Source organism: Balaenoptera physalus (genome assembly GCF_965194825.1).
Source record: "Balaenoptera physalus genome assembly, chromosome: 13".
In the NCBI taxonomy this organism is placed as follows: Eukaryota; Metazoa; Chordata; class Mammalia; order Artiodactyla; family Balaenopteridae; genus Balaenoptera; species Balaenoptera physalus.
This window is the reverse complement of record NC_138892.1, coordinates 42,563,155-42,590,918: the sequence shown is the minus strand read 5'-3', so window position 1 is coordinate 42,590,918 and position 27,764 is coordinate 42,563,155. Positions and strand designations below refer to the sequence as shown.

The 27,764-nt window shown below is 39.3% G+C and overlaps 1 protein-coding gene and 1 pseudogene across 6 annotated transcripts in view; both read left to right on the top strand.

Moving 5' to 3' along the window:
• LOC309640409 (uncharacterized protein) overlaps nucleotides 1–27,500 on the top strand; it is a 67,877-nt gene extending 40,377 nt beyond the window's left edge. The window contains exons 4-6 of one of the 5 annotated variants that reach the window (XR_014252190.1): nucleotides 12,089–12,289; nucleotides 21,414–21,525; nucleotides 27,197–27,500. Coding sequence is in view for 2 of the 5 variants with exons in the window: in XM_082419154.1 (XP_082275280.1) it covers nucleotides 21,414–21,443 (30 nt within the window). In the remaining 3 variants the exon portion in view is untranslated. Of the gene's footprint in view, nucleotides 1–12,088; nucleotides 17,573–21,413; nucleotides 21,733–27,196 lie in introns of those variants that run through there. The other 4 variants (XR_014252188.1, XR_014252189.1, XM_082419154.1 and 1 more) reach the window with 4 other exon arrangements.
• Nucleotides 519–1,420, top strand: LOC309641285 (14-3-3 protein theta pseudogene; annotated as a pseudogene). The gene is made up of 2 exons: nucleotides 519–540; nucleotides 735–1,420. The product of its transcript is annotated as a 14-3-3 protein theta pseudogene (transcript).
• Nucleotides 27,501–27,764: the final 264 nt, after the last annotated feature.

Here is a 27,764-nt window from a genome sequence, read left to right as displayed (position 1 = left end):
GCCCAGAAATTCTATTTAGGGTAAGTTAGAGGCTGCAGACTGGTTAGAAGAGAAGCCTTAAAGCTGATTTTGCAAAGCACTGTATATCAGTCAGACTGAGAGAATGTCAAAGGTCAATATCAAAGAATTGGGGAGGGGGACACTGATGAAATTATGGGACCAGGGTACTTCAGCTCTGCCGTTGCCAAAAATAATGGGACAGGAGGAGGAAAGTTTGAATAAAGGAGAAATTTATTATTTTTTTTTCTTCTTAGAAACTACTTGGAGGGTAGTAGAGGGAAAACATTGAAGACCCAAGCTCAGAGCAACTGACAGTTGTGCCATCCTTTCTGTCTCACTTGGTGTCCCTAGAGTGACAAGAGCGGGGAATTAGGACCACGGAAGTCTCAAAGTTAACCTATCTTGTAGTTTATTCTTGTCTAATGACTGGACAGAGAGTTTTGCAGGTTTTGACAGGGCTCAACAAAATAATTCTGACTGGTACAGGCAAAGAGTGAAGCCAGAGTTCTAGCCCCTTCATGGTTACCACTTTGGCAACTGGTATGAGCAATAGCACAGCTGTTACTCTCTTTCTGTGCAGTGGATGGAAGTGCGTGAGACCTCTGGACACCCAGCTGAAACTTTGGTTACTCTGATGAAACCACAGCTCTGACTGAAAACAAAGATGAAGACCCACTAGAGCTAACCAATGAGAATGTAACCTACTCTGTGGGGTCTACATGAACATCCTTGAGGCCTCAGGTCCACCTGGAGAGTCATCTTGAGCTTTGAGCAGAAAACCAACACCTCTGACAAGAAATTGAAGCTGATTAAGAACTATTGGGAAAAAGTAGAGTCTGAACTGAGATCCGTCTGCACCACTGACCTGAGATTGTTGGATAAGTACATAATAGCCAATGCAGCTAATCCAGAAAGTTGTCTTTTATCTGAAAATGGAGACTACTTCCCCAGTACCTCTGTTGCCTAAGTTGATGATCAAAAACAAACTATAGACAATTCCCAAGGAGCTTCCCAAAAGGCATTAGATATAAACATGAAAGAGATGCAACCTACACACCCAATCCACCTTGGACTGGCTCTTAGCTTTTCTATACTTTACTCTGAGATCCTAAATAACCCAGAGCTTGCCTACACACTGGCTAAAACCACTTTTGATGAAGCCATCATAGAACTTGATGCACTGAATGAAGACTCATACAAAAATATCCTTATCATGCAGTAGCTTAGAGACAACCTAACACTATGGACATCAGACAATGCAGGAGAAGAGAGTGAGGTGCAGAAGGGGCAGAAAGCTAAATGTATACAGAGTGTCATCCTTTTTTCCTTCAAGAAAACTTTTTACCCATCTCCATTCCTCATTCCACTTGGATTCTCTGTAGCAAAGAAACCTATTCAGTGTATAGAATCAACAGTTTGAAATTTTACAATGCATGGACTACATTTCTTAGAGTAAGTGTTTTACTTACATGGATCAATCTCATAACCATCTCTTCTTCAGATGTAAATGACAGCTTTAAGTGTTATATAGAATAAAATGGACATTTTAAAACTAGGAAGGGACTTCCCTGCTGGTTCAGTGGCTGAGACTCTGCACTCTCATTGCAGGGGGCCTGGGTTTGATCCCTGGTTAGGGAACTAGATCCCACATGCCGCAACTAAGGCCTGGTGCAGGCAAATAAATTAAAAAAAAAAAAACTAGGAAAAAATGGAATGTGGGACAGAATTCCACTGACATAGAAAGACTCCTAGAAGGAGAATAAGATTATAGGGAAGGTACTGAGTCAGACGGTTCCCTCTGCTGGTCAACAGGTGGCATTAGAGTAGCTTGGATGCCAACTGAAACAAAAGGCAGAAATAAATATTCAGAATAAAGGCAGTCTTTGGGTGAATGTGTGGGGAAAGAGTGTGACTGGTTGTTTATATCTGAATATGTCTTATCTCTCTAAACTATTCATTGCTTGAAGTACAACTAAAAGTTGTACTGAACCTTTTTGTGCCTTGGTTTCCTCCCTGTAAAATGGATATAAAAGTAATGCCTGAGAGGGCACACAGCAGGAGCAAGAAGAACTACAATCCGGCAGCCCGTGGAACAAAAACCACATTCACAGAAAGATAGACAAGATGAAAAGGCAGAGGGCTATGTACCAGATGAAGGAACAAGATAAAACCCCAGATAAACAACTAAATGAAGTGGAGATAGGCAACCTTCCAGAAAAAGAATTCAGAATAATTATAGTGAAGATGATCCAGGACCTCGGGAAAAGAATGGAGGCAAAGATCAAGAAGATGCAAGAAATGTTTAACAAAGACCTAGAAGAATTAAAGAACAAACAAACAGAGATGAACAATACAATAACTGAAATGAAAACTACACTAGAAGGAATCAATAGCAGAATAACTGAGGCAGAAGAACGGATAAGTGACCTGGAAGACAGAATGGTGGAATTCACTGCTGCGGAACAGAATAAAGAAAAAAGAATGAAAAGAAATGAAGACAGCCTAAGAGACTTCTGGGACAACATTAAACGCAACAACATTCTCATTATAGGGGTCCCAGAAGGAGAATAGAGAGAGAAAGGACCAGAGAAAATATTTGAAGAGAGTATAGTCAAAAACTTCCCTAACATGGGAAAGGAAATAGCCACCCAAGCCCAGGAAGAGCAACGAGTCCCATACAGGATAAACCCAAGGAGAAACATGCTGAGACACATAGTAATCAAATCAAAACCCAAAGTTAGTAGAAGGAAAGAAATCATAAAGATCAGAGCAGAAATAAATGGAATAGAAACAAAGAAAACAATAGCAAAGATCAATAAAACTAAAAGCTGGTTCTTTGAGAAGATAAGCAAAATTGATAAACCATTAGCCACACTCATCAAGAAAAAGAGGGAGAGGACTCAAATCAATAAAATTAGACATGAAAAAGGAGAACTTACAACAGACACCACAGAAATACAAAGCATCCTAAGAGACTACTACAAGCAGCTCTATGCCAACAAAATGGACAACTTGGAAGAAATGGACAAATTCTTAGAAGGGTATAACCTTCCACGACTGAACCAGGAAGAAACAGAAAATATGAACAGACCGATCACAAGTAATGAAATTGAAACTGTGATTAAAAATCTTCCAACAAACAAAAGTCCAGGACCAGATGGCTTCACAGGTGAATTCTATCAAACATTTAGAGAAGAGCTAACACCCATCCTTCTCAAACTCTTCCAAAAAATTGCAGAGGAAAGCACACTCCCAAACTCAATTCTATGAGGCCACCATCACCCTGATACCAAAACCAGACAAAGATACTACAAAAAAAGAAAATTACAGACCAATATCACTGATGAATATAGATGCAAAAATCCTCAACAAAATACCAGCAAACAGAATCCAACAACACATTAAAAGGATCATACACCATGATCAAGTGGGATTTATCCCAGGGATGCAAGGATTCTTCAAGATACGCAAATCAATCAATGTGATACACCATATTAACAAACTGAAGAAGAAAAACCATATGATCGTCTCAATAGATGCAGAAAAAGCTTTTGACAAAATTCAACACCCATTTATGATAAAAACTTTCCAGAAAGTGGGCATACAGGGAACCTACCTCAACATAATAAAGACCATATATGACAAACCCACAGCAAACATCATTCTCAATGGTGAAAAACTGAAAGCATTTCCTCTAAGATCAGGAACAAGACAAGGATGTCCACTCTCACCACTATTATTCAACATAGTCTTGGAAGTCCTAGCCACGGCACTCAGAGAAGAAAAAGAAATAAAAGGAATCCAAATTGGAAAAGAAGAAGTAAAACTGTCACTGTTTGCAGATGACATGATACTATACATAGAGAATCCTAAAAATGCCACCAGAAAACTACTAGAGCTAATCAATGAATTTGGTAAAGTTGCAGGATACAAAATTAATGCACAGAAATCTCCTGCATTCCTATACACTAATGATGAAAAATCTGAAAGAGAAATTAAGGAAACCCTCCCATTTACCACTGCAACAAAAAGAATAAAATACCTAGGAATAAACCTACCTAGGGAGACAAAAGACCTGTATGCAGAAAACTATAAGACACTGATGAAAGAAATTAAAGATGATACCAACAGATGGAGCAATATACCATGTTCTTGGATTGGAAAAATCAACATTGTGAAAATGACAATACTACCCAAAGCAATCTGCAGATTCAATGCAATCCCAATCAAATTACCAATGGCATTTTTTACAGAACTAGAACAAAAAATCTTAAGATTTGTATGGAGACACAAAAGCAGCTCATGCAGCTCAATATTAAAAAAACAAACAACCCAATCCAAAAATGGGCAGAAGACCTAAATAGACATTTCTCCAAAGAAGACATACAGATGGCCAAGAAGCACATGAAAAGATGCTCAAGATCACTAATAATTAGAGAAATGCAAATGAAAACTACAATGAGGTATCACCTCACACCAGTTAGAATGGGCATCATCAGAAAATCTACAAACAACAAATGCTGGAGAGGGTGTGGAGAAAAGGGAACCCTCTTGCACTGTTGGTGGGAATGTAAATTGATATAGCCACTATGGAGAACAGTATGGAGGTTCTTTACGAAACTAAAAATAGAATTACCATATGATCCAGCAATCCCACTACTGGGCATATACCCAGAGGAAACCATAATTCAAAAAGACACATGCACCCCAATGTTCATTGCAGCACTATTTACAATAGCCAGGTCATGGAAGCAACCTAAATGCCCATTGACAGAGGAATGGATAAAGAAGATGTGGTACATATCTACAATGGAATATTACTCAGCCATAAAAAGGAATGAAATTGAGTTATTTGTTGAGACGTGGATGGATCTAGAGACTGTCATACAGAGTGATGTAAGTCAGAAAGAGAAAAACAAATATCGTATATTAACGCATGTATGTGGAACCTAGAAATATGGTGCAGATGAACCGGTTTGCAGGGCAAAAGTTGAGACACAGATGTATAGAACAAATGTATGGACACCAAGGGAGGAAAACAGCGGTGGGGTGGGGATGGTGGTGTGCTGAATTGGGTGATTGGGGTTGACATGTATACACTGATGTGTATAAAATTGATGACTAATAAGGACCTGCTGTATAAAAAAAAAAGAAAAAGAAAAGTGATGCCTACTTCATAGTGTTATTGTGAGCAATGATAGGTTGATCATGTAAACATAACCATGCAGATTACAGGGTAAATGCTCCTTAAAGGTCAGTGATTAGGACTCTGCACAGTGATCATGAGGCATGTAATATCAACAGGTATTAGTGGATACACAATTGCACAGGATGCTCACAAGCCTGATATTTATAACTCAGAGACTGTCTAGCACTAAAATGTGCATTGTACAGATTGGTAAGGGAATAATCATTGACACTGGTAATGGGATGCTTTACTTTAAAAAGTGTATAGCCTCAGGAGTTCATTGAAATGGTATCTCTCTGAGTATCATTTAGAGTTTATATATTTGTTGTTGAGTCTTTCCAGAGAGGTGTATAAATATTACAAAGCCAGACAAACTTCTTTTGACTTATTCCTTAGGTAAGAATTGTCAGTCCCTACCATGTTCAGCTCTGCCCAGACACAGGTGTGTTGCTTTATGAACTCAGTTCCATCATTACCTACAAGGCCACATAGAGAAAGAGGCTGGGATTAGTCTTGCTGTTCTAAGCTTGATATTCAGGAGACCAAAGGGGAACTCTGGAATACTTGCTCAGACCTCAAGCTGCATTTTCCCCTCTTAACTTTGACTCTGAGTTCAGATCCTAGGAGGCAGCTTCTACCTGGCTTCCTGGTTTTCATGTCAATTTTTCCTGAGACTGTAGCTCAGTCCTGGACCCCAGCCATTGCTTTACGACCTGCCCATACATTTCTCCCCTCTTATCCTGATACCCAAACTATACCACTGTCTCTCAGATGTTGATGAGATTCTGCTTTAAACCCCTGGACCAACAATAGATCCCTCTGGAACAACTATCAGTGGCACTCTGACAAATACCGCTACAGTCAGGAAGGCAGTAATAATTGTCACATTCGTTCTTTAATGCGGACCCCAGCCTAGATTAACCCTGCATTCCCCACATCACTTCAGACCCTGTTATTGGGACTACTGACCAGGCCAGCAAAATCTGGCCAAACTGCTGGGTTATCCTTCCCTTCCCTTGCTTATTTCCACCTTCCTTTCCTTCTTTTCCTCCTGGCTCAGAAAGCCTCGTACATGGCTGACAGGAAGAGAAGATTGGCATGGAATAAGAGAAAAGCAGATATTATAAGAAGATGAGTGATAAGAATACTTTAGCCCTGGAGTTGCAAATGCTATGCATAGGAAATGGAAAATAAAGTGATTCTGAAAGTTTAGCATGAGGGGGGAAATATAATTTCATAGAGGCACTATGGAAATTAAATGGGATTTAGCTATGCTTGAATCCTGCCTCTTCCACTTACAGGTTAAATGACTTTGTGCAAGCTTAAGTCCTCTGAGTCTCAGTTTCCTCATGTATAAATCGGGGTTATAAAAATGTTTATTTCTTAGTGTTGTAAGGATTAAATGACATAAACCATGCAAAAATGCTCTGTTTTGGGGTGATAGCTGTACTGCCCATGACCATTCTTAGATTAGAGGTTGTAAAGTAATACCCTGTGGGCTGGATTTGGCTTAAAGATGTTTTGTTTGGCCTTGTATCGGGGGTCCTCAAGACCACCCCCAGGAGGATTCACTAGGAGGAATTATAGGACTAAGCATATAGTCATACTCATGGCTCTGACTTTTTATGGCAAAGGATACACAGCCAAATCAGCAAAGGAAAAATCACATGGGGCGGGCTTCCCTGGTGGCACAGTAGTTAAGAATCCCCCTGCCCATGCAGGGGACACGGGTTCGAGCCCTGGTCCAGGAAGATCCCACATGCCGCGGAGCAACTAAGCCCGTGCGCCACAACTACTGAGCCTGCGCTCTAGAGCCCGAAAGCCACAACTACTGAAGCCCATGTGTCACAACTACTGAAGCCTGTGCGCCTAGAGCCTGTGCTCTGCAACAAGAGAAGCCACCACAATTGAGAAGCCCGCTCACCGCAACAAAGAGTAACCCCCGCTCTCAGTAACTAGAGAAATCCCGTGTGCAAGCGAAGACACAATGCAGCCAAAAAAAGAAAAAAAAATCACATGGGGCAAAGTCCAGATAAACCAGGCACAAGCTTTGAAGGGTCCTCTCCCATGGAGTCATACAGGACATGCTCAACTGCCCCAGCAATAAGTGATGACAACACATGTGAAATGCTGCCAGCCAAGAAGCTCACTGGAGACTCGGTGCCCAAGTTTTTATTGGGGGCAGGTCATGTAGGCAGCCTCTGCCAGGCACATACCAAAATTGCAGACTCCCAGAATGAAAGCAGGTGCTCGGCATAAGCCATATTGTTTGTACAAACAGTTTAGCCCAGTGAGTCCTTCTTATCAGTTCTGAGAATGCTGGGAACCAAATTCAAGTTCCCAGATGCCAGCCAAGGGCCAACCGTGTAGGTAGGAGGCCTTTCTAAGGAAAAACAGTTAGTCCTGCTATGCTAACTCTTTTTTTTGCACAAGCCTGCACGGGGTTTGCCCATGCGATATTCTTTCTTTCTCTCTCTTTCTCTCTCCCTCCCTCCCTCCCTCCCTCCCTCCCTCCCTCCCTTCCTTCCTTCCTTCCTTCCTTCCTTGCCATCCTTCAAAAGTTAAGAAATTTTACTCAGGATTTCCAACTTCTTGTGAAAAGTCAAATATTGTGGTAAGAATAGATCCATATGCCCACGTGGCAATAATTGTTACTCCCCTTTAAATAAGGTTTAAATTAACCCCAGTCTTCACCACTGTCAATAGTCTTTCCTACAACTGAGTGCCAATTGCCATTTAATGCCATGCTTTTGTGACTCTGGCTATGGGCTGCTTAAACCAAGAGTGGCCAGTTGACCAGAGTACAAGAAAAAGGAGAGGCATGTGGAATACCACTGAGTCATGATAGTGAACAATAATGCAAAAGAGTCAAGTTCATGAATTCCTGCTGTTGAGGTCCCCACAAATGTCTCAAATCCAGAACTCCTCTCTGGTACCTCCTATTATAGCAATTACTTATGGGTATTTTTGAATTGATAGGACAACCTTTTCATTGTTATTTATAATAAGCCCCTTTAATTTAACTTGAATCAGTCTTTGTTCCTATCCACCTAAAGATTACTGACTGGAATAGTGATAATATAAAGAAGACATTACATATATTTTCAGTTACTACTTTGTAAATTGAAGTCATTATTATCATCAGTGCCAAGACTTGTTAGAGTGGACTAACATATATCAATAGGAAGGTAATAGATCCAATGAATATTCAAGTAGTTCTACTTATCAATGTATCCACTTATTTACTAACTTAACAAAGGTCTATTGAACACCTACCATGTGACAAGACAATGCTAGATATCAAAAGAAAATTTACCATTACATTCTAGCACCTAGAAAAGTACCAGGCATGGAGTTTGGATTTAATAAATGTCTCCTGACTTCATAAATAAAGTTCACCTATAAGGAGATCAAGAAACCCAAGGATAGAAATAATGAAAATAATTTTGTTTGGTATAAAGACGGGAAACGGCAAGTGATATTTTTACAGGTGTATGCTGCATGCCACCTAACCAGACAGATGTTCTAGATGGTGCTTTTTAAATTCTAGCTATAAAACTGGTACAGAGGCTAGTTACAGAGGACGAACTGAAACTATTCCAAGGTTCCATTTTACCAAAACCAGAGAATTTGAAAAATTCTTTACTTACCTCCATGATAATTTTATTCCTCAGAAGACTGAGGAAGCAATTAGGGGAACTTATACTCTAATAAGTTAATTACTTATTACTAATAAGGAAAAACTGGTTAGTGAAGTATGTAAAAGCTACAAGAATATCAAGAAAAAGAAGTAGTGTCGTATTAGAGTTGGACACTGGGAGTAGAGTTTGAATTTATTAGCATTCTTTTAGTTGTAAGTGGCAGGAATCCAACTGAAATTGACTCAGGCACAGTTGGATGCAGGTTTTCAAATGAAGTCATCAGGAACCAGTATTTCTCTTTTGGTATTAATTGCTTTCCTTGTGTGCTGACTTCATTCTAAAGACAAGGTCACCTCTCGTAGTGGCAAGATGACCTCTAATAGCTCTGAGCTATGTCCTACAAGGCTAGCAACCTCATGAAAGAGAGCATCTCTTCCCCAATAGTTTCCAAAAAGTCAATTTGAGAATCATTAGACAGGCTTGTGTTATGGGCCCATCCCTAAACCAATTATGTGACCTGTATAGGGGCTGGGAATAGGTATATACCAGGAATATACTAGGTCTGAAACTGAGGAGGTAAAGTCAGCACAAATAGACTGAAAAGGAACAGTTCCATGAAGGAAAATTAAGGGTCCACTCTAAGAATTGGAGGTTCTGGGGATTCATTCATTCATTCATTCAACAACTATTTACTGAGTGCCTAATATGCGTATGCCTATTTTAGATTCCAGGTATATATTCCAGTGAATAATATAGACAAAAATTCTTGCTCTATTGGACCTTGCATTCCAGTTGGGGTGAGGGAGAGAAACAATAAACAGCTACATTAATACACTATGTCATATTTCAGGTGGTTATATGTGCTGTGAAGGAAAATATCACAGAAGTGGAATAGAGATTGCTGGGAAGAAAGGGTGCTGCAATTTTATGTAGGATTATCAGAGAAGGCCTCATTTGAGCCAAAGCAGATGAGGGAATGAGCTCTGTGGATATCTGCGTAGAGAGGGAGAGGGAAGAGCAGTGTACGTGTGGGTTTGTACCTGGCACAGTGAGCCAGGGGAGGGTAGATGAGGTCAAAGATTGTAAAATATCTTGTAGGCTATTGACTCTGATTTTACCCCGAGTTGCGAGTTGCGAAGCCACTGGAGAGCTTGAGTAGGGTAGTGACATGATCTAGTTGACATTTAAAAATGTTGATCAAAGGGAGAGAGCTGGAGATTAGGTAAGAGATTAGTGCAATAATCCAGATTAGAGATATTAATGGTTTAGAACAAAATGATAACAGTGGACCTGGTTTAAAGAGGTCAGATGCTGGAAATATTTTGATGGCAGTGAACTGGGGGGAGGGAGACGTGAGAGAAAGTATCAAGGATAACTGAGATTTTTGACTAGAGTGATTGGAAGGCTGGAATTGTCATTCACTGAAATGCAGAAAACTGTGGGAGCAATAGGTTTGTAGGAGAACAGGAGTTCCATTGTAGACATATTAAATTTGAGATACTTTTATGATTCAAAGTGGAGATGTTGATAGGCAGTTGAACGTATGAGTGTGGGATTCAAGTGAGAGTCCCTGGCTGCAGAGTTATTAGTATATAGATGGTATTTAACACCATGAGACTGGATGAGACCACTTAAGGAGAGAGAGTATGAAGATAAGAGTTCCAAGAATCAGGTGCTACTTCAGTGTTTAGATGTCAGGGTAATGATAAGGAATCAGCAAAGGAAACTGAGGCTGAGAAGAAGCAGCCAGTCTAGATAAGAGGCAATCTAAGAGAATGAGATATCCTGGAAGTGAAGGGAATAAAATGCTTCAAGGAGAAAGAGATCACTCTGTCAAATGAAGGATAGTCAAGTGAAAATAAGGATTGACCTTTGGATTTAACTACATGGAGGCCTTGACATGAGCAGTTTAAATGGTGTAAAGGTGAAAAAACCTTATTGGAGTCTGTTCAAGAGAGAATGAGAAGAAAGGAATTTGGAGACTACAAATATTAAAAACAACAACACAGTTTATTTCTATGTGTTTTGCAATAAGAAGGAGCGGAGGAATGGGGTAGTAGCTAGAAGAAGATATTGAGGGTTTTTTTTTTTATGAGAGAAATTTATATGTTCATAGAATGATCCAGTGGGGAGAGGAAACCGATGATGTAGGAGAGTGAAGGCAGAATTGATGGAGCAATGTTCTTGAGGAGACTTGCAAAAACAACAGATGTCTACTACAAAAACATATGGGAGATTTCAGAAAAACAGATTTCTAAAAGCCCAGAGTAAAGATAACTATGATTTTATGACCAACATCATTTAAAACGGACAACAGATTAAGAAGAATGAGAATGCCTGAGGGGTGGAATTCTGAAGGAATGGAGAATTCTGGCTTGAATCTAAATTTTGATAACCGCTGGCATTCAGACATGCTTACATGTGTAGTATCAGGGCCCAAGTCCTCCATTATTGTGCACGAGGGGAAAAGGAGTCTCCTGGAGAAGAATTCATTCTAAAGGAAGAGAAAGTAGGGCTCTTAAGTTTGGACCAAAAACTGGCCAGATGGGGGGGAAGATCAGTACAGCATGATGTCTGTCTTTCTGATTTTAGCTTCTGACCCAGCCTCTATAAAGCCATGTTAGAGTCCTAGGGAGAGGGGAATACAAGAAATGAAAGCTCTGTTTCAATAAATTATGTAAGATACTAGGATCACAAGACAAGCCTATTCTGTGGCTCCTCTGTTGATGTTAACACGCAAAGGAGAGAAGCCTTGATCCTGCTCTGGTGCAGCCTGGCTTCAGTGATTTAAGGACTCTAAAAACTGCCCCGCCCCCCAACTTTAATATTCAGTGAGCCTGCAGTGGAGACCAGCCCTGACGGCTGTGGTAACAACAGAGGCCTCTTCACTCTGCAACAGTGGGAACCAGTCTTAAGAGCAGGAGAGATTTTAATAGTTTGTAGCTTTGGAAAACAATACCTCTAGCGTGGATATCACCTGCCGCTGTGGCAGTGGTTGGGCACTATCAAGCAACTTCATGGGAAGCAGAGGCTTTGGCAGCAGGTGTCACCAAAGGGGGCCAGGGTAGGAGAGAATCATGGCAGACACAGGTGGTAACTGACATGACTTGTTTATGAGCGCATATGTCCTACCGATGAGCTTCCTAAAGGCAACTGGTTGATACTTTGAGAGTAGCTAGAAGTCCCACAATAGAGAGGTAGGGTGAAATCAGAAAAAATACTGTTTATTATTGTTAATATGGTTTCATTTTATCCATAGGTTGGTGTGCCTAGGGAAACATAGGTTACAAGAAATTACAATCACATATAAAGCTGATGAGGAAGAAAAAAAACCAAACACGTGTGTCTGAAGAGAATGGGCTCTGTTGAGATACATGCTGATGATAGAAAGAGGCATGCCCAACCACCACGCATATGAAGGAAAAGACTCAGGAAGGAGAGAGCCCAGAACCGGCTGAAGGTGAGGATAACAAAAACAATTCAGTTAAAAAACAACAACATTATGTTTGGAGTAAGAAAATGATGTAATGCTGACAGATGGCAGAGAAAGTATAACTACTTAACTGTTGCTTTACTTCTTCTTCTTTTTTTTTTAATAAAGAAAATGGCCCTCAAAGGGGGAGGTGGAAAACATAACTAAGCAGGAACTGATTGGATGGTATGACTATGAGAGATCCTCCTCATTATTCCTACTTTTCTATTTTCTGAAAATTTTAGAATGAGTATTACCTTTTTTTACTTAGAAAAAGATTCTTAACATTTTATTGAAAACAAGGAATTAAAATTAGGCATACGTAAAAGACTTAGAGTTCAAATCAATGCTTTAGATAATGCCAAGTCCACAATTCCAGATGAATTATATCCTTAGGTCCTGAGAGAGCACAGATGTGATGGTCCTTAAGGCGTGAGAACAAGCAAAGTTGCCAATAGATTATATCTAATGATTTTTAGTTTATAAAGCAACTGTATATGCCTAATATTACCTACTATTACCTGCTACATGCTAGGCATTGTGCTAGACCAGGGGTTGGCAAACTATGGCCCGCAGGCCAGTTTTAGCTCACTGCTTGTTTTTGTGCTAAGAATGGTAAATTTAATGGTTTGAAAAAAATCAAAAGAAGATTTCATGTCATGTAAAATTTATGTGAAAATCAAACTTCAGTGTCCATAAATAAAGTTTTATTAAAACACATCCACACCCATTTGTTTACATATTGTTTATGGTTGCTTTCATTCAACAGTGGCAGAGTTGGGTACTTGTGACAGAGGCTTATGACCTGCAAAGCCTAAAATATTTACTATTTAGTCTTTTACAAAAAAAAAAAGAAAAAATCACCAATTCCTAGGCTAGATGTATAACAGATGTTACCTGGTGTTATCTCTAATCCATGGCATCCATGAATATTTGTATTTCTTTACTCTCCAGGTCCTTCCCAGAGAGGTGGGCTGGGTAACCACTATTATCTCCGTGATAAAATGGAAGCTTAGAGCACTTAAGTGACTTGTGCAAGGTTACACAGCTCCTGTGGGACTTATGTTGGTCTTCTGTTCACAAAGCCCACACTTTTTTTTAATTTAATTTTTTTAATTTAATTTTTTTAATTGAAGTAGAGTTGATTTACAATGTTGTGCCAGTCTCTGCTGTACAGGAAAGTGACTCAGTTATACACATATGGACATTCTTTTTTATATTCTTTTCCATTATGGTTTATCACAGGATATTGAATACAGCTCCCTGTGCTCTACAGTAGGACCTTGTTGTTTATTCATTCTGTATATAATAGTTTACATCTGCTAATCCCACACTCCCAGTCCTGCCCTCCCTCCTTGGCAAATCTGTTCTCTATGTCTGTGAGTCTGTTTCTGTTTTGTAGATAGGTGCATTTGTGCTATATTTTATTTTATTTATTTTATTTTATTTTTTTATTCTATTTATTTATTTTTGGCTGCATTGGGTCTTTGTTGCTGCGTGTGGGCTTTCTCTAGTTGCAGCGAGCAGGGGCTACTCTTCGTTGCAGCACGTGGGCTTCTCATTTCAGTGGCTTCTTTTGTTGTGGAGCATAGGCTCTAGGCACACGGGCTTCAGTAGTTGTGGCATGCGGGCTCAGTAGTTGTGGCTCCCAGGCTCTAGAGCACAGGCTCAGTAGTTGTGGCGCACGGGCTTAGTTGCTCTGCGGCATGTGGGATCTTCCCGGACCAGGGATCAAACCCGTGTCCCCTGCATTGGCAGGCGGGTTCTTAACCACTGTGCCACCAGGGAATTCCTGTGCCATATTTTAGATTCCACATATAAGTGATATCATATGGTATTTGTTTTTCTCTTTCTGACTTACTTCACTTAGTATGATAATCTCTAGTTGCATCCACGTTACTGCAAATGGCATTAATTCGTTCTTTTTTATGGCTGAGTAGTATTCCATTGTATATATGTACCACATCTTCTTTATCCATTTATCTGTTGATGGACATTTAGGTTGTTTCCATGTTTTGGGTATTGTGAATAATGTTGCTATGAACATAGGGGTGCATGTATCTTTTTGAATTATAGTTTTGTCTGGATATATGACCAGGAGTGGGATTGCTGGATCATATGGTAATTCTATTTTTAGTTTTCTGAAGAACCTCCAAACTGCTTTCCATAGTGGCTGTACCAGCTTACATTCCCACCAACAGCATAGGAGGGTTCCCTTTTCTCCACATCCTCTCCAGCATTTGTTATTTGTAGACTTTTTAATGATGGCCATTCTGACCAGTGTGAGGCGGTACCTCATTGTAGTTTTGATTTGCATTTCTCTAATAATTAGTGATGTTGAGCATCTTTTCCTGTGCCTACTGGCCATCTGTATGTCTTCTTTGGAGAAATGTCTATTAAGGTCTTCTGCCCATTTTTCAATTGGGTTGCACAAAGCCCACACTTTTTATACCACACCATAGAGCTAGAAGACTAGGAAGATGGCCAGATGTTTCACTTTTTTTTTTTTTTTTTAGTGGAGAAAAGAGTACTCCAGAAATTGTGTTCTAGTGAGTTTCATTTTAAATTTCAGAAAATATTTAAATAAATTGCTAAAAGAGTGGCTATAAAAGGAAAAGAAAATATTCACTGAGAATACATTCCTGCTTTGATCATATTTCTTTACTATAAAACATTTCAGATAATATTTATGTATTAAGGTATAAGAGAAATCAAATTATAAAGAAGGGTTCTTATTTTTGCGTACTGCTTTACAGTTTTTTGAAGCACCTTTACATGTACTATTTTATTTGAGACCACAACTCTGTCAGTTTAGCAAGGCAGTGATTGCGAGCCCCATTTTGCAGATGAAGCTCAGAAAGGTTAAATGGCTTGTCTAAAGTCATAAAAGTAATCAGTGACAGAGCTAGGGCTTGAACCCAGGTCTTCTGACATCCAGTTCAGTGTTCAGGACATAATAAAATAGCTAATGCTTACTGCATTCTTAATTTGTGCCGGGAACTGCTCTAAATACTTTACCCATATTAACTTATTTGAGTTTTGCAATGACACTGTGAAATATGTTCTATTATTACTACTCCCATTTTATCGATGAGAAAACTGAGGCATAGAGTGATCTAGTCACTTGCTCAAGACCACAGTGTATGGTAGGTGGTAGAGCCAGGGTTTGGCTTTAGAGCCACAGGGCTTAACCACCACTCTATTTCCTCCTGGAGCATCTGACACTGTCCTATGATATCACTCTGGACCAATAGCAAACTTGCGTGCTGGATGAAAATGCAGTTAGGTGACTACATTGTCTGCAGAATAACAATACTAAGAGTAGTGATTAAAGGTTTGTAGTATCCTGAATGGGAGTTCCTCAGAGGAAAGGGATTTGTAGTGAAGCCTTAAATTGTTTGTTCCTTTTTTGCCTATCGTGTTGTATTGCAGGTTACAAATGCAGGAAGTCGATTTACAGGCTGTATTCTCTGATTTTAACTAAGTAATCCTCTCAAAATAAGAGGGTTGCCTGAAAGGATCCATACAAAGAAACTGTGTGTGTTGAGCCGTTTATACTAATAGATACGTGTGCATATTTTGCATATTCTAATAATGCAAGCTCAATCAATTAATGAGGTGATGGCAGGGCCACTACTTGTAAAGTGAGAGGGAATCCTTTGTGAGCTGAAGTGAGATAAAGCAATTGATAATCTAAGCAGATCTATCATAGGTAGTCTCATTGCTCTCTCTAGAAATATAATTAATATTATACAAAATGATAGAAAATCATTAATAATAAAAATAATTTTGGAGTCAAAACAGTTGGTGACCACTGACCTACACACACAAAGTCAAGCTGAACCCTTGGGCAATGAGCTGGATGACTGAGCTCAGTAAATACCAGGAACATTCAGACAGTCACATGTTTGGGGCTTGTTCATATGATCCATACAATTTCTATTGTCCTGTTTGTTTTGCAAGTGTAACACAATGTGTAATTCAGGTATTGTAAGCAACTCCCTACAAGTTATTTGCAATCATTCTAAGCCGGTGGTTCACAGAGTATGGTCCCAGGACCACCAGCATTAGCATCACCCACGAACTAGTTAGAAAGGCAAATTTTCAGACCCCACCCCAGATTCACCAAGAGAGAAGCTCTGGGTGTGGCAACAATCTATGGTTAAACAAGCCGTCCAGGTGATTTTGTTTATAATTTGAGAACTGTGTATTGCATGTATCTAGAACAGTTAAATTAGAAATACCTGGAAGGATAGGGAAACCTTTTTTAACGCTCAAAGCTAATGAGTATTGGATAAAGGCCACTTATAAGTGAATCTACTTAAATCACAGTTTTACAGTCTTGGTGTTCAAAGTAAGGTCCAGAGACTAACCGTATCAGCACTCGTGGGAGCTCGTTAGAAATGCAGAATCTGGGCCCCTCCTCCAATCTAACTGAATCATAACCTGCAGTTTAACAAGACTTTCAGGTGATTCCTATGCACATTAATATTTCAGCAGCTGTGTTATAGGAAATAGTTTTTTATACGTTTGGGAATTAACTTTTAAAATGTTGATATTTTGCCTTGTCTTTTGGACAAAAATTGTATGACAGTATGATACAGCCTTGTTCCCCACTTTATGTCTGACTTTTGTGGTACTATCATAACTTTTGTAACAAAAATAATTTGAGGGCTTCATTATTTTCCAAAGGCTTCTTTTAGTCTTTGATAATCAAATCATTGTCTTTTGAAGTGCTTATCATCATCCCTGCTTATTTTCTCTCAGTACATGCATATCAGGTCTAACGTCTCCCTTTTCCGTGGCTTTTATGTGACCCAGCAGTTTTCCAACAGTATGTTCACTGACTTTATGAAACATACCTTGTTTTTAAAAAATTCACAGTCCACTTTCAATTTGATTTCCATTACATTTGTGGATGTTTACATCCAATATTCAGAGAAGAGCTGCCTGACAAGCTCTTTGACAGGATGGGTGGGGATGTAAGCTAGTGTAAAGCTGAGGATGTTTGGGTGAGGATGAACTTTATAAGCAGCCAGGTCATTAGCTGATTATGTCCATATCATGATAACTATTGCTTTCTCCGGTAACCTCATAACTGGGATGGTGGGATAATGGAGAACCAGATAACAATGATCTGGATGTTAAGGGTGATTATCTCTGGGCAGTAAAAGTCCAGGTAATTTTTATTTCCTTCTTTGTGCTTATCTGTATTTTCTAAAATTTGTGCAATGAATGCATGTTATTTTTGCAACCAGAAAAACTCTTTTTTTTTTTTTTAACTTTGGATTTATTTATTTATTTATTTATTTATTTTATTTATGGCTGTGTTGGGTTTTCGTTTCTGTGCGAGGGCTTTCTCTAGTTGTGGCACGTGGGGGCCACTCTTCATCGCGGTGCGCGGGGCTCTCACTATCGCGGCCTCTCCTGTTGCGGAGCACAGGCTCCAGACGCGCAGGCTCAGTAATTGTGGCTCACGGGCCTAGTTGCTCCGCGGCATGTGGGATCTTCCCAGACCAGGGCTCGAACCCGTGTCCCCTGCATTGGCAGGCAGATTCTCAACCACTGCGCCACCAGGGAAGCCCGAAAAACTCTTTTTTAAAAAAATTATGTATACTTGCTACTTCGCAATTTTTTAAAATAAATTTATTTATTTATTTATTTTTGGTCGTGTTGGGTCTTTGTTGCTGCGCGTGGGCTTTCTGTAGTTGTGGCGAGCAGGGGCTACTCTTCAATGCGGCGGTGCATGGGCTTCTCATTGTGGTGGCTTCTCTTGTTGCACAGCAAGGGCTCTAGGTGCACGGGCTTCAGTAGTCGTGGCACGAGGGCTCAGTAGTTGCGACTCGTGGGCTCTAGAGCACAGGCTCAGTAGTTGTGGCGCACGGGCTTAGTTGCTCCGCGGCATGTGGGATCTCCCGGACCAGGGATCGAACCCATGTCCCCTGCATTGGCGGGTGGATTCTAAACCACTGTGCCACCAGGGAAGTCCCAGAAAAACTCTTCTTATTTAACATTTTAAACTGAGATATAATTTACATTCAGTAAAATGCACAGAGATCTTAAGTGCTCAGTTTGAATTGTTCAGTAAAATTGTATACACCCACATAATCACCACTCCAAACAAGATAGGTAGGAACTATTTCCAACACCCAAAATGTTCCTTTGTGCCCTTTCAAACCAGAAATTACCCTCATATAGCACTCCTCCTGTGATATACACACTGCCTCTAAGGCCGTCTAACCTCTAGAGTGGTTTCAATGTGCTACTCTGGAACAGCACACTATATCCAGGTTTTAGCAATTACACATTTTTGTTGGCCTCAAGCATAGAACTTAAGTATACAGAGGTAGTCAATGTTGCATTCTGCATTTCTTTCCATAAACTTCCCTTTATGTGTTTCTAACTCATACTCTAAGTAGAAAATGAGAAAAAATGTTTTCCTCCCATAATTTCCCCTCTCCCACAGTCATTCATTTTTCTTTTTCTTCCTGCTTTGAAACAGCTACATAACTGCCCTGCCACCAGAAGATTCCATTATGATGAAAGCTTTGTCCTTGCCAAGGCAGAATTAACTAGAGCCTGCTTGCCAGTGTCTAGGAGAGGAAGAGGTGTGTCACACCCCTCTCTCCCATACCAGGCCCCACCAGTGCCCACACCTGCCTCTCAAACATCTCTTTCTTATTGCTCTCGTTTATGGTAACAATAAAAACAGTAAAAGTAATGAGGTTAAAAGATGCTAAAGTTCAAAACACGCAAAGGACTTTCATACCAGTTACCTCATTTTGTTGGGCTCCCCTGCAATACCCCTTGAGTTCTGTGGGGAAATACCAGTATTCATTAATTAATTCTTTTGTTTATTCCCACAACACATATTTATATATGTAAGATACTATGTGCCAGGTGAAATACTAGGCACTAAGTAACAGTGGCAAAAAAGGAATAGTCTCTCACAAAGCTTATTGTCCACTGGGGAAAACAGATGAGTAAATAGGCAGTTATGACTCAGGAGCATATTGAACAATTTATGTAGAAACATATTGAGCCCAGGCTAATTATGATACTGCAAAGTTGGAAACAACCTGTCTTAACCATAAGAAGATGTTAAATTACTGTGCAGCTGCTTAATGGAATGTTTTGTGGCCATTAAAAGTTATTTTTTGGAAGATACATTTGAGGATATATATTAATAGACATGTGTTACTTTTATAATCAGATTTTTTAAATTGTAAGCTAAAAAACACAAGATTGTTACAAGCGTGCTAGGGTACTAGCCAGCAGCTAGGGATGATAATAATTTATCTACAACTACACCTTATGTTAAAGTATACTTTCTAAAACACATTTAAAGTGCTCCCTTATAATTTTTCTTTTAATAGGTTGTCTATAGTTAGCTTTTTTGTTTTAAAACCTAATATTTAAAGAAGAGTTTAAAAATATATACCTATTCATGTATACATATTCATATAGCTGTTCATAGGGCTTTCATTTATTATTTCACTTCATCTCATCAATAATCCTGTGAGTTCAGTTATTTCCCCCTTTTTACAGGGGGAAACCAAGGCTCATTGATGTTGGAGAACTTAAACAACATTACCGAGTTAGCAAGCGGCAGAGCCAGAACTCCAATCTAGTTTTTTTTTAAACTCCAAATCCAGAGTTTCCTGCATTTTACATAGGTACCTTACTCATATTATTTACATCCCAGCGGTCCCCAGACATTTCTATTTGAACTAGCATAATATAACTACTCGTGCTCTTTCTTTTAAAATTAATTAATTAATTTTATTTTTGGCTGCGTTGGGTCTTAGTTGTGGCACGCAGGATCTTCGTTGCGACATGCGGGATCCTCTGCTGCGGCGCACGGGCTTCTCTCTAGGTGTGGCACACGGGCTCCAGAGCTGGTGGGCTCTGTAGCTGCGGAACACAGGCTGTCTAGTTGTGGCCCGCGTGGTCAGTAGTTGGGGCTCATGGGCTTAGTTGTCCCACAGCATGTGAGATCTTAGTTCCCTGACCAGGGATCGAACCTGTGTCCCCTGCATTAGAAGGCAGATTATTAACCACTGGACTACCAGGGAAATCCTACTATTCGTGCTCTTAAATTTATTTTCATTGTTGCTTTTAAGAACTAATTATTGAAATAATTTCAAATACTTAAGTGCACAATGTAGAACCAACATATCAGTGATTCTACCTCATCTTTTCTTTATTTTTTCAAGTATTTTCTTGATTATAATAGTAAAAACTATTTGTGTAGAACTTTTAAAAATGAGGATTATTCTGTCATACCAGTTTTTAAAACTTTTTTCCCCCTTAATGTGATGGATCTGCCATACAGTTTTTTCAAATTAAATGTTTGAATTTTTATCAAAATAATACATGCATGCAGATTGAAATAGTCCAATAGTATGATTAAGCCTATATGAAAAAGAGCAGTCCCTCGTCTATTCCCCCCAGTCCTGATTACCATTTCCAACAGATAACTTCTTTTATCCAGTATATCCCTTGATAATCTGAAATAACACGTGAATACTATTTTTTTCCTTCTTTCTCTCCTTCCTTCCTTCTTCCCTCCCTCCCTTCTCCCTCTTTCTCTCTCTTTTTCTTTCTCTCTCCCTTTCTTTCTCTTTCTCTTTCTTTCTTTCTTTCTCTCTTCCTTTCTTCCTTTCTTTCTTTCTTTCTTTCTTTCTTTCTTTCTTTCTTTCTTTCTTTCTTTCTTTCTTTCTTTCTTTCTTTCTTTCTTCTCTTTCCTGGTGATCTAAGTTACTCATGTTACCATCCCTCTTCAGCTTTGAGAACCTCCTTTAGTATCTCTTTAGTATCTCATTTAGTCCTTAAAACAACTCTAAATGGTAAGAACCAATTATATCCCCATTTCACAGATGGAAAAATTGAGGCACAAAGATTTACTCAAGTTCAATTAGCTAGTATATAGTAGAGTTGGGAATTAACAGGGTCTGGAGATCTTAAAGAGTATGTTATGCTGCAGATGAAAATGTTAAATAACAGATGAAAAAAGTAATTTTCTAGAGTCAGCTAGTAGATAAGGGGTTCAGAATAAAACCTTGATCCCAAGTTGTTTTTTTTTTAACTCCATGTCTAAAATGTTCTTCAGATTACTACACAAGATGGCTGTCAGCACTGAAGTTCATAGTAGACCAGTTAGACACCTCAGGAGCATCTGCTAGGGATCCTGCTCTCCTGACATGGCTGTGATCAATGCATTTGTATGTAAATCTTCAATTCCGTCGGCAACTGTTTTCTTAGAATAGATTTTTAGAAGCTATATTATTGGATTAAAAAGATATGAGGAAATAACATTTTTAAGGATTTTATACAATTTCCTGAACAATTTGTCAGAAAGATTGTTTCAATTTAAACTCACCCATAGAATAGGAACCACACCACTGAAACCACTGATGCGCTCTCTCTCTCTCTCTTGTTTTTAATTCACAGGTGGAAAATCGAAGTTTACCTTTTACAAATTTTGCAAAAATTAGATAGAACATTTTTTTGGCACTTATCAGTCATTAGTACTTCTTGTTTTAAAAATATCTTTCATAGTTTTTACAAGTAAGAAATTAAAAATAAACCAGAACAAATACTAAAATGTTTATCTGGCTCACAGAAAAGGCTTTCTTCTCAACTGTGTTTATCTAAAGACTTCTAAGGCTTTGCAAACTGGAGTCAAAATAATGCAGTGAAATATAAAAACATAAAAATCCTCCAATTCAGCCAACCTAAGATTTCCCATTTTTCTTCTAGCAGATTCCAGTGTTTATAGTCTATATTTCTTTTAAAGAATAAATTCCCATGAAATGTTTCTTACTACAATAATTACTACCAAGTATCCTGTAAAATTTCTAGACTTCTGACTGCTAATAGTTTATTAGGTAAAGCCCAGTGTTTATTGATAAAAAAATTCTTTGGCAAAGCAGCCATGGGTGGCTTAAGCAAAAGGGAGCAAGTATTTGACTTGAACGAGTAAAAATTACCTGAGTAACTTCTGGCGGTTCCATAAATGGTTATTTTTGAATTGTGAAGACCTGACCAGAAGGTCAAGAAACAGCTGGAGGCACTAAAAGGATTTTTCCAGAAGGAGGGTCCTTGAGAATATTGTCCATGGGTGAATGCCACTTTTCCAAACAGTGGGCAATCTGAGTCTGGTTAGTAGGATCCAAATTTCCCCCCAGTGACTTGGCCTAGTGGTCTCCCACCTCTTAGGAGATCCTGGAGATGTGTATTGTAGGGTGTGTCTTAGGCGTCACCGAGACAAAGCCCCCATTCAGCTCGTCACCCCGGTGACTTCAGCCAGACTCATAAATGCAGCAGGTGTGGCTGCATTTATGAAACTGACCCCCAGAAAAGACTTTTCTTCTTGCTAAAAATAACTTTTCTTGCACTAATCAGCACATGGAGGGTGCTTAGTAAATATAAACAGCATATTCTTTTTTTTTTTAATAGATCTTTATTGGACTATAATTGCTTCACAATACTGTGTTAGTTTCTGTTGCACAACAAAGTGAATCACCATACACATACACATGCCCCCATATCCCCTCCCTCTTGTGTCTCCCTCCCACCCTCCTTATCCCACCCCTCTAGGTCATCGCAAAGCACCGAGCCGATCTCCCTGTGCTATGCTGCTGCTTCCCACCAGCCAACTATTTTACATTCAGTAGTGTATATATGTTGATGCTACTCTCGCTTCGCCCTCCCACCCCATGTCATCAAGTCCATTCTATGTCTACCTCTTTATTCCTGCCCTGCAACTAGGTTCATCAGTACCATTTTTTTTTTTTTTTAGATTCCCTATATATGCGTTAGCATACGGTATTTGTTTTTCTCTTTTTGACTTACTTCACTCTGTATGACAGACTCAATTTCATTCCTTTTTATGGCTGAGTAATATTCCATTGTATATATGTGCCACATCTTCTTTATCCACTCATCTGTCGATGGACACTTAGGTTGGTTCCATGTCGTGGCTATTGTAAACAGCATATTCTGAAAGGATTTCAAGACACAGAGAGTATCAAGAAAAGTAGCTTGGACTACATTTTTTAAATAGGTGGATAGAGGGCTTCAATGCATTGCTATAAACCAAATATTTCAGCAGTATTTGCCAGTGGCCTGCCTGGGTTATTGAGAAAGTTCCCTGATAACTGAAAACAGAGGGTTAAGAACTTGAGCTCTGGAATCTGACAGACATGGATTGAATTCCAGTTCCACCACGTACCAGCAGCAGGCTCTTCGGTAAATTGCTTAGTCACTTTGTTTATTTTGTTCATTCATATAAAATGGGGCCTATAGGTATGAATACCTCACAGAGTCTTTGTTAAGATCAAATGAGAGAAAGTGTGTAAATGTTTAACATACTGCCTGGCAAGTACTGGGCTCAGTAAGTGTTTGGTGCAATTATCTCAGCCAAATCTAAATCATTATGTCTGTCAGTCTACATCCATTTATGAAGATTGCTATATGATTACTCAAAACTATAGCCTTCTTAAAAATTGAAGTATAGTTGATTTACAATATTGTGTTGGTTTTAGGTGTACAGCAAAGTGATTCAGTTTTATATATATTATATATTTTCAGATTTTATTTTATTGTCCATTATAGGTTTTTACAAGATATTGAATATAGTTCCCCATGCTATACAGTGAATCTTTGTTGCTTATCTATTTCATATATAGTAGTGTGTATCTGTTAACCCCATACTCCTAATTTATCCCTCCCCCACCCCACTTTCCCCGTTACTCAACCATAAAAAAGAATGAAATAATGCCATTTGCAGCGACATGGATGGACCTAGAGAATATCATACTAAGTGAAGTAAGTCAGACAGAGAAAGACAAATATTATATGATATCACTTATATGTAGAATCAGAAAAATAATACAAATGAATCTATTTAAGAAACAGAAACAGACTCACAGACATAGAAAACTATGGTCTTTTAAATACCAAGAGAGACATGGGAGTGACTCAGATGACTTCCTGAGAGAAATGACAGAAATAAATATTTTTTGCTTGTCTCTTTGAAAATAACAAGTCATAAATCTCAGCTTGTGAATCGCCACCCTGGAGTCCAAAGTGGTGGACACTCCAAGCTGTAGGACAGAGAAACCCAGCTTAGCAAGAATCAAAGCGGCGTTTTACAAAGCTTCCCTCAGAGTGGGTGGTTCTTGTTTCTTCCCTGGATTACATTGTCACTGACCAACCATGAAGAAAAAGTCCTCAGAGTTTAAAAATGTAACATAATAGTGTTAATGATTTTAAAAAGCAGGCAACAGCGGCAGAACAAGTTGGTTTGGATCAAACTGACAGGGATGGATTCCCCAAAAGTCTTGTTCTTTCATTTCATTATTTGGAAATTTTTACATTTTCGCATTCTTTTTTAGTCTTCCTTGCTGTGCCCCTCAGATGGAGGTGAAAGAGCAAGGAATATATGGCAGGAGGGCAAAAGGGGAGAAATCTACCAATGAAATGGAAAGGCCCTTTGGAATGATTCTTGTTTATTTTACAGAGGGACTTAGGTAAAGCTCACATATATGTTCCTGATCTCCCTCAAAAGACCGAGTCAGATAGGAAGAGTCCTGCCTATCTGTGATTTTTTTGCTTTGGCTCCAGGTCATTTGTTTTTGACTCATCCAACAGCCCTGACAGAATAAAGGAATAAGAATGAAGATGTGAGAAACTCTCTCTCTTCCCTGCTTAGATATGAGCATGTGGAGTAAATGTAGGTTAGGATGACAGTCAGAGATCTTCAACATTTATGGGCTGTGCAGTGATGCACAAAACTGCAGGCCTAGTTTGAATTTACATGCCCAAACAACCCTAGGTTTACTAAGGCAGTTCCATTTTTTACCTTGAACCATTGTTACCAAATGAAACTTGGGTCTGCTCGCCCGCTGTGCGGCAAAACCAATTTACTGACACCTAGTTGTGGTGAAGAAAAGTATGGCGTTTATCGCAGGCACCAAGCAACGTGTATGGGTGGTTCATCCTCAGAAGACTCCAACTCCCCAATGGCTTTCAGGCAAGGATTTTAAAGACAGCGTTAGGAGAAAGGGTCATAGGATGCATGATGAGCTTGTGCGTGGACCTTCTGCTGCTTGGTTGGTGGTGGGGTAATACGGTGATGTTTTGAGAATCTCCACCTCCAAAGATTCTGGAGTCTACGTGCGTGTGGTCAGCTTGTAGTTACCGTCCTCTACCAGGTGGGGGGAGAGGAGGTTCTTAGTTTCCGTAGAACAACTCAAAGATATGTATCAGGTTGTCATCTGTATCCCTTTAGGAGGAACTAGGCGTCCTGTGACTCTTGTCTTGATCGTTAACTGCTTGAGCCTGCTCTTTGGAACTCGGGGAAGACCTAGGATACTAGAGCCCTTTTTCTTTTCTACAAATAAGAGACAGAGGGCCCAGAGGGACTTTTGTACCCAAGAAGTTCCCACAGGCTCCTGCTCGGTTTCAATCCCTCCCTTTTTTTTGATACTCCTCAGTCTTGAGGGGGAACAGTTACAGGACAGGAAAGGGAATAAAGTTTTGGATAGAGAGGTTAATCATAAAATTGGCAGAGGAGCTGGTTTTTAGGGAGACTCAGTTTCACAGTAACTGTGTTGTTGGGGAGAGAAATCTTAAATATGCATAAAACAAATAGCAAGTACCATGTTGAGGTGCAGTGTAGCCTAGTGGTTACCAGCATGGACTCTAGAGTCAGACTTCCAGGGTTCAAATCCAGTTACTGGCTGTATAGCTTTTGGCAAACTATTCAACATCTTAGTGCCTCTGTTTTCTCCTCTGTAAAATGGGGATGATAAGATTATTTACCTCTTAGAATTGTTGTGAAGATGGAATGAATTAATACATGCAAAGCACTTACAATAGATTAGATCTTTGATAATCTGACATATGTACTTGGCATATATTATTTTTGAAGTCTTCATAACAACCCTCTAAGTAGGTATTATGAACTCCATTTTACAGATGGAAACTACTAACCTTTGGGGTCTGAAAGACCTTGATTTGAATTCTACCTCTGAGATGTTTGGCCTGGTCGAGATATTTAAAAATAACTCCGCTCATAGTCAAGGGATAATGCCTACCTCCCAGTATTCTGCTGTAATTGCATGAGTTGACCAACATAAAGCACTTTGCACCATGCCTGGCAAATGTTAGCAGGCCTGCTGCATTGCCCATCTCTAGAAAATATTGTTCCTATTATATTTTATGTAAATGGGATCCCAATTTGATTTCCAATACAGAAATCCTTACTTAATCATATTCAACCTCTTTTGAATAGTTTTTAGTGAAGAAAAACTCATTACTTCATTAAGCGGCCTATTATTTTTTGAGGACTTTTAATTGTTAGGAGGTTCTTTATTGTGCTGAACTGAAATCTGTCTCTATAGATTTCATGAACCCACTGAGCCTAGTTCTGCTCTTTTGGTTGGCACAGAACGAGTCTAGTATTGGATTTTCACAGTCCTTACATGGGTGGGGAGGGGAAGGCATGGGCCAAGGATTTCTCTGCATAGATTTCAGGGTTCTGTGAACTTAGGTGGGAAAAAAAATGACATCTTTATTTTCATTTATCTGTAACTAAATTTAGATTTCCTTCAGTTATGTATGGAGGCAACAAACCTCAGTAGTTCTTAACAGTCTTCTTAACATGACTTTGTCGACAACAGAAATCACACATATCTTCATATCACATTCCAGTTGTTCCAGAAATCTTGAAATATCATTGACAGCATAACTTTGCAATTTCAGAGGTTATTAAGCCTGTTGCTACTTCTTGTTATTTATTGTGCTAATAGAAAAAATCATATACATTGCTGTATCACAAACTTGTTTTATTTATTTGTTTGTTTGTTTTTTGGCCATGCCGCACAGCATGCGGATCTTGGTTCCCCGAACCTGTGCCCCCTGCAGTGGAAGCATGGAGTCTTAACCACTGAACTGCCAGGGAAGTCCCACAAACTTGTTTTAAAAACTATTTTGTTGATTGTATTTCAATATAATTGGTTTCCTTGTAATCCTATGTGTTATAGTTTGTGCATTTTAAAGTATTATTCTAAGAAAGCATTCATAAGCTTCACTGGACCACCAAAGAGCATAAAATGTTTAGAAACTCTGGTCTAATTGCTTGTTGATGAGTCGGGTCTTCAAATATTAAAAAACAGCTCTGTTTCCCCAAGCTTTCTCTTTTCCACACTCAAAGTTCCTAGTATCCTATTTCAGGACAAGTCCTCAGGAAGCTGCAGCCTGGGAGGGGCCAGCACGGGAAATGAGATCCTCCCACCAGAGAGACGGAGCCTGCAACACAGGAGCAGAGCCAGCTGCCCGTGCAGGTACCAATACTGTTCTATGCAGAGCACAGGCAGTAGAGAGAAGGCCAACGGAAAATGGCTGGTATTTCAAGAAAGCACTTCATCTGTCTGGGTGCGTGTGGAGGGTGAAG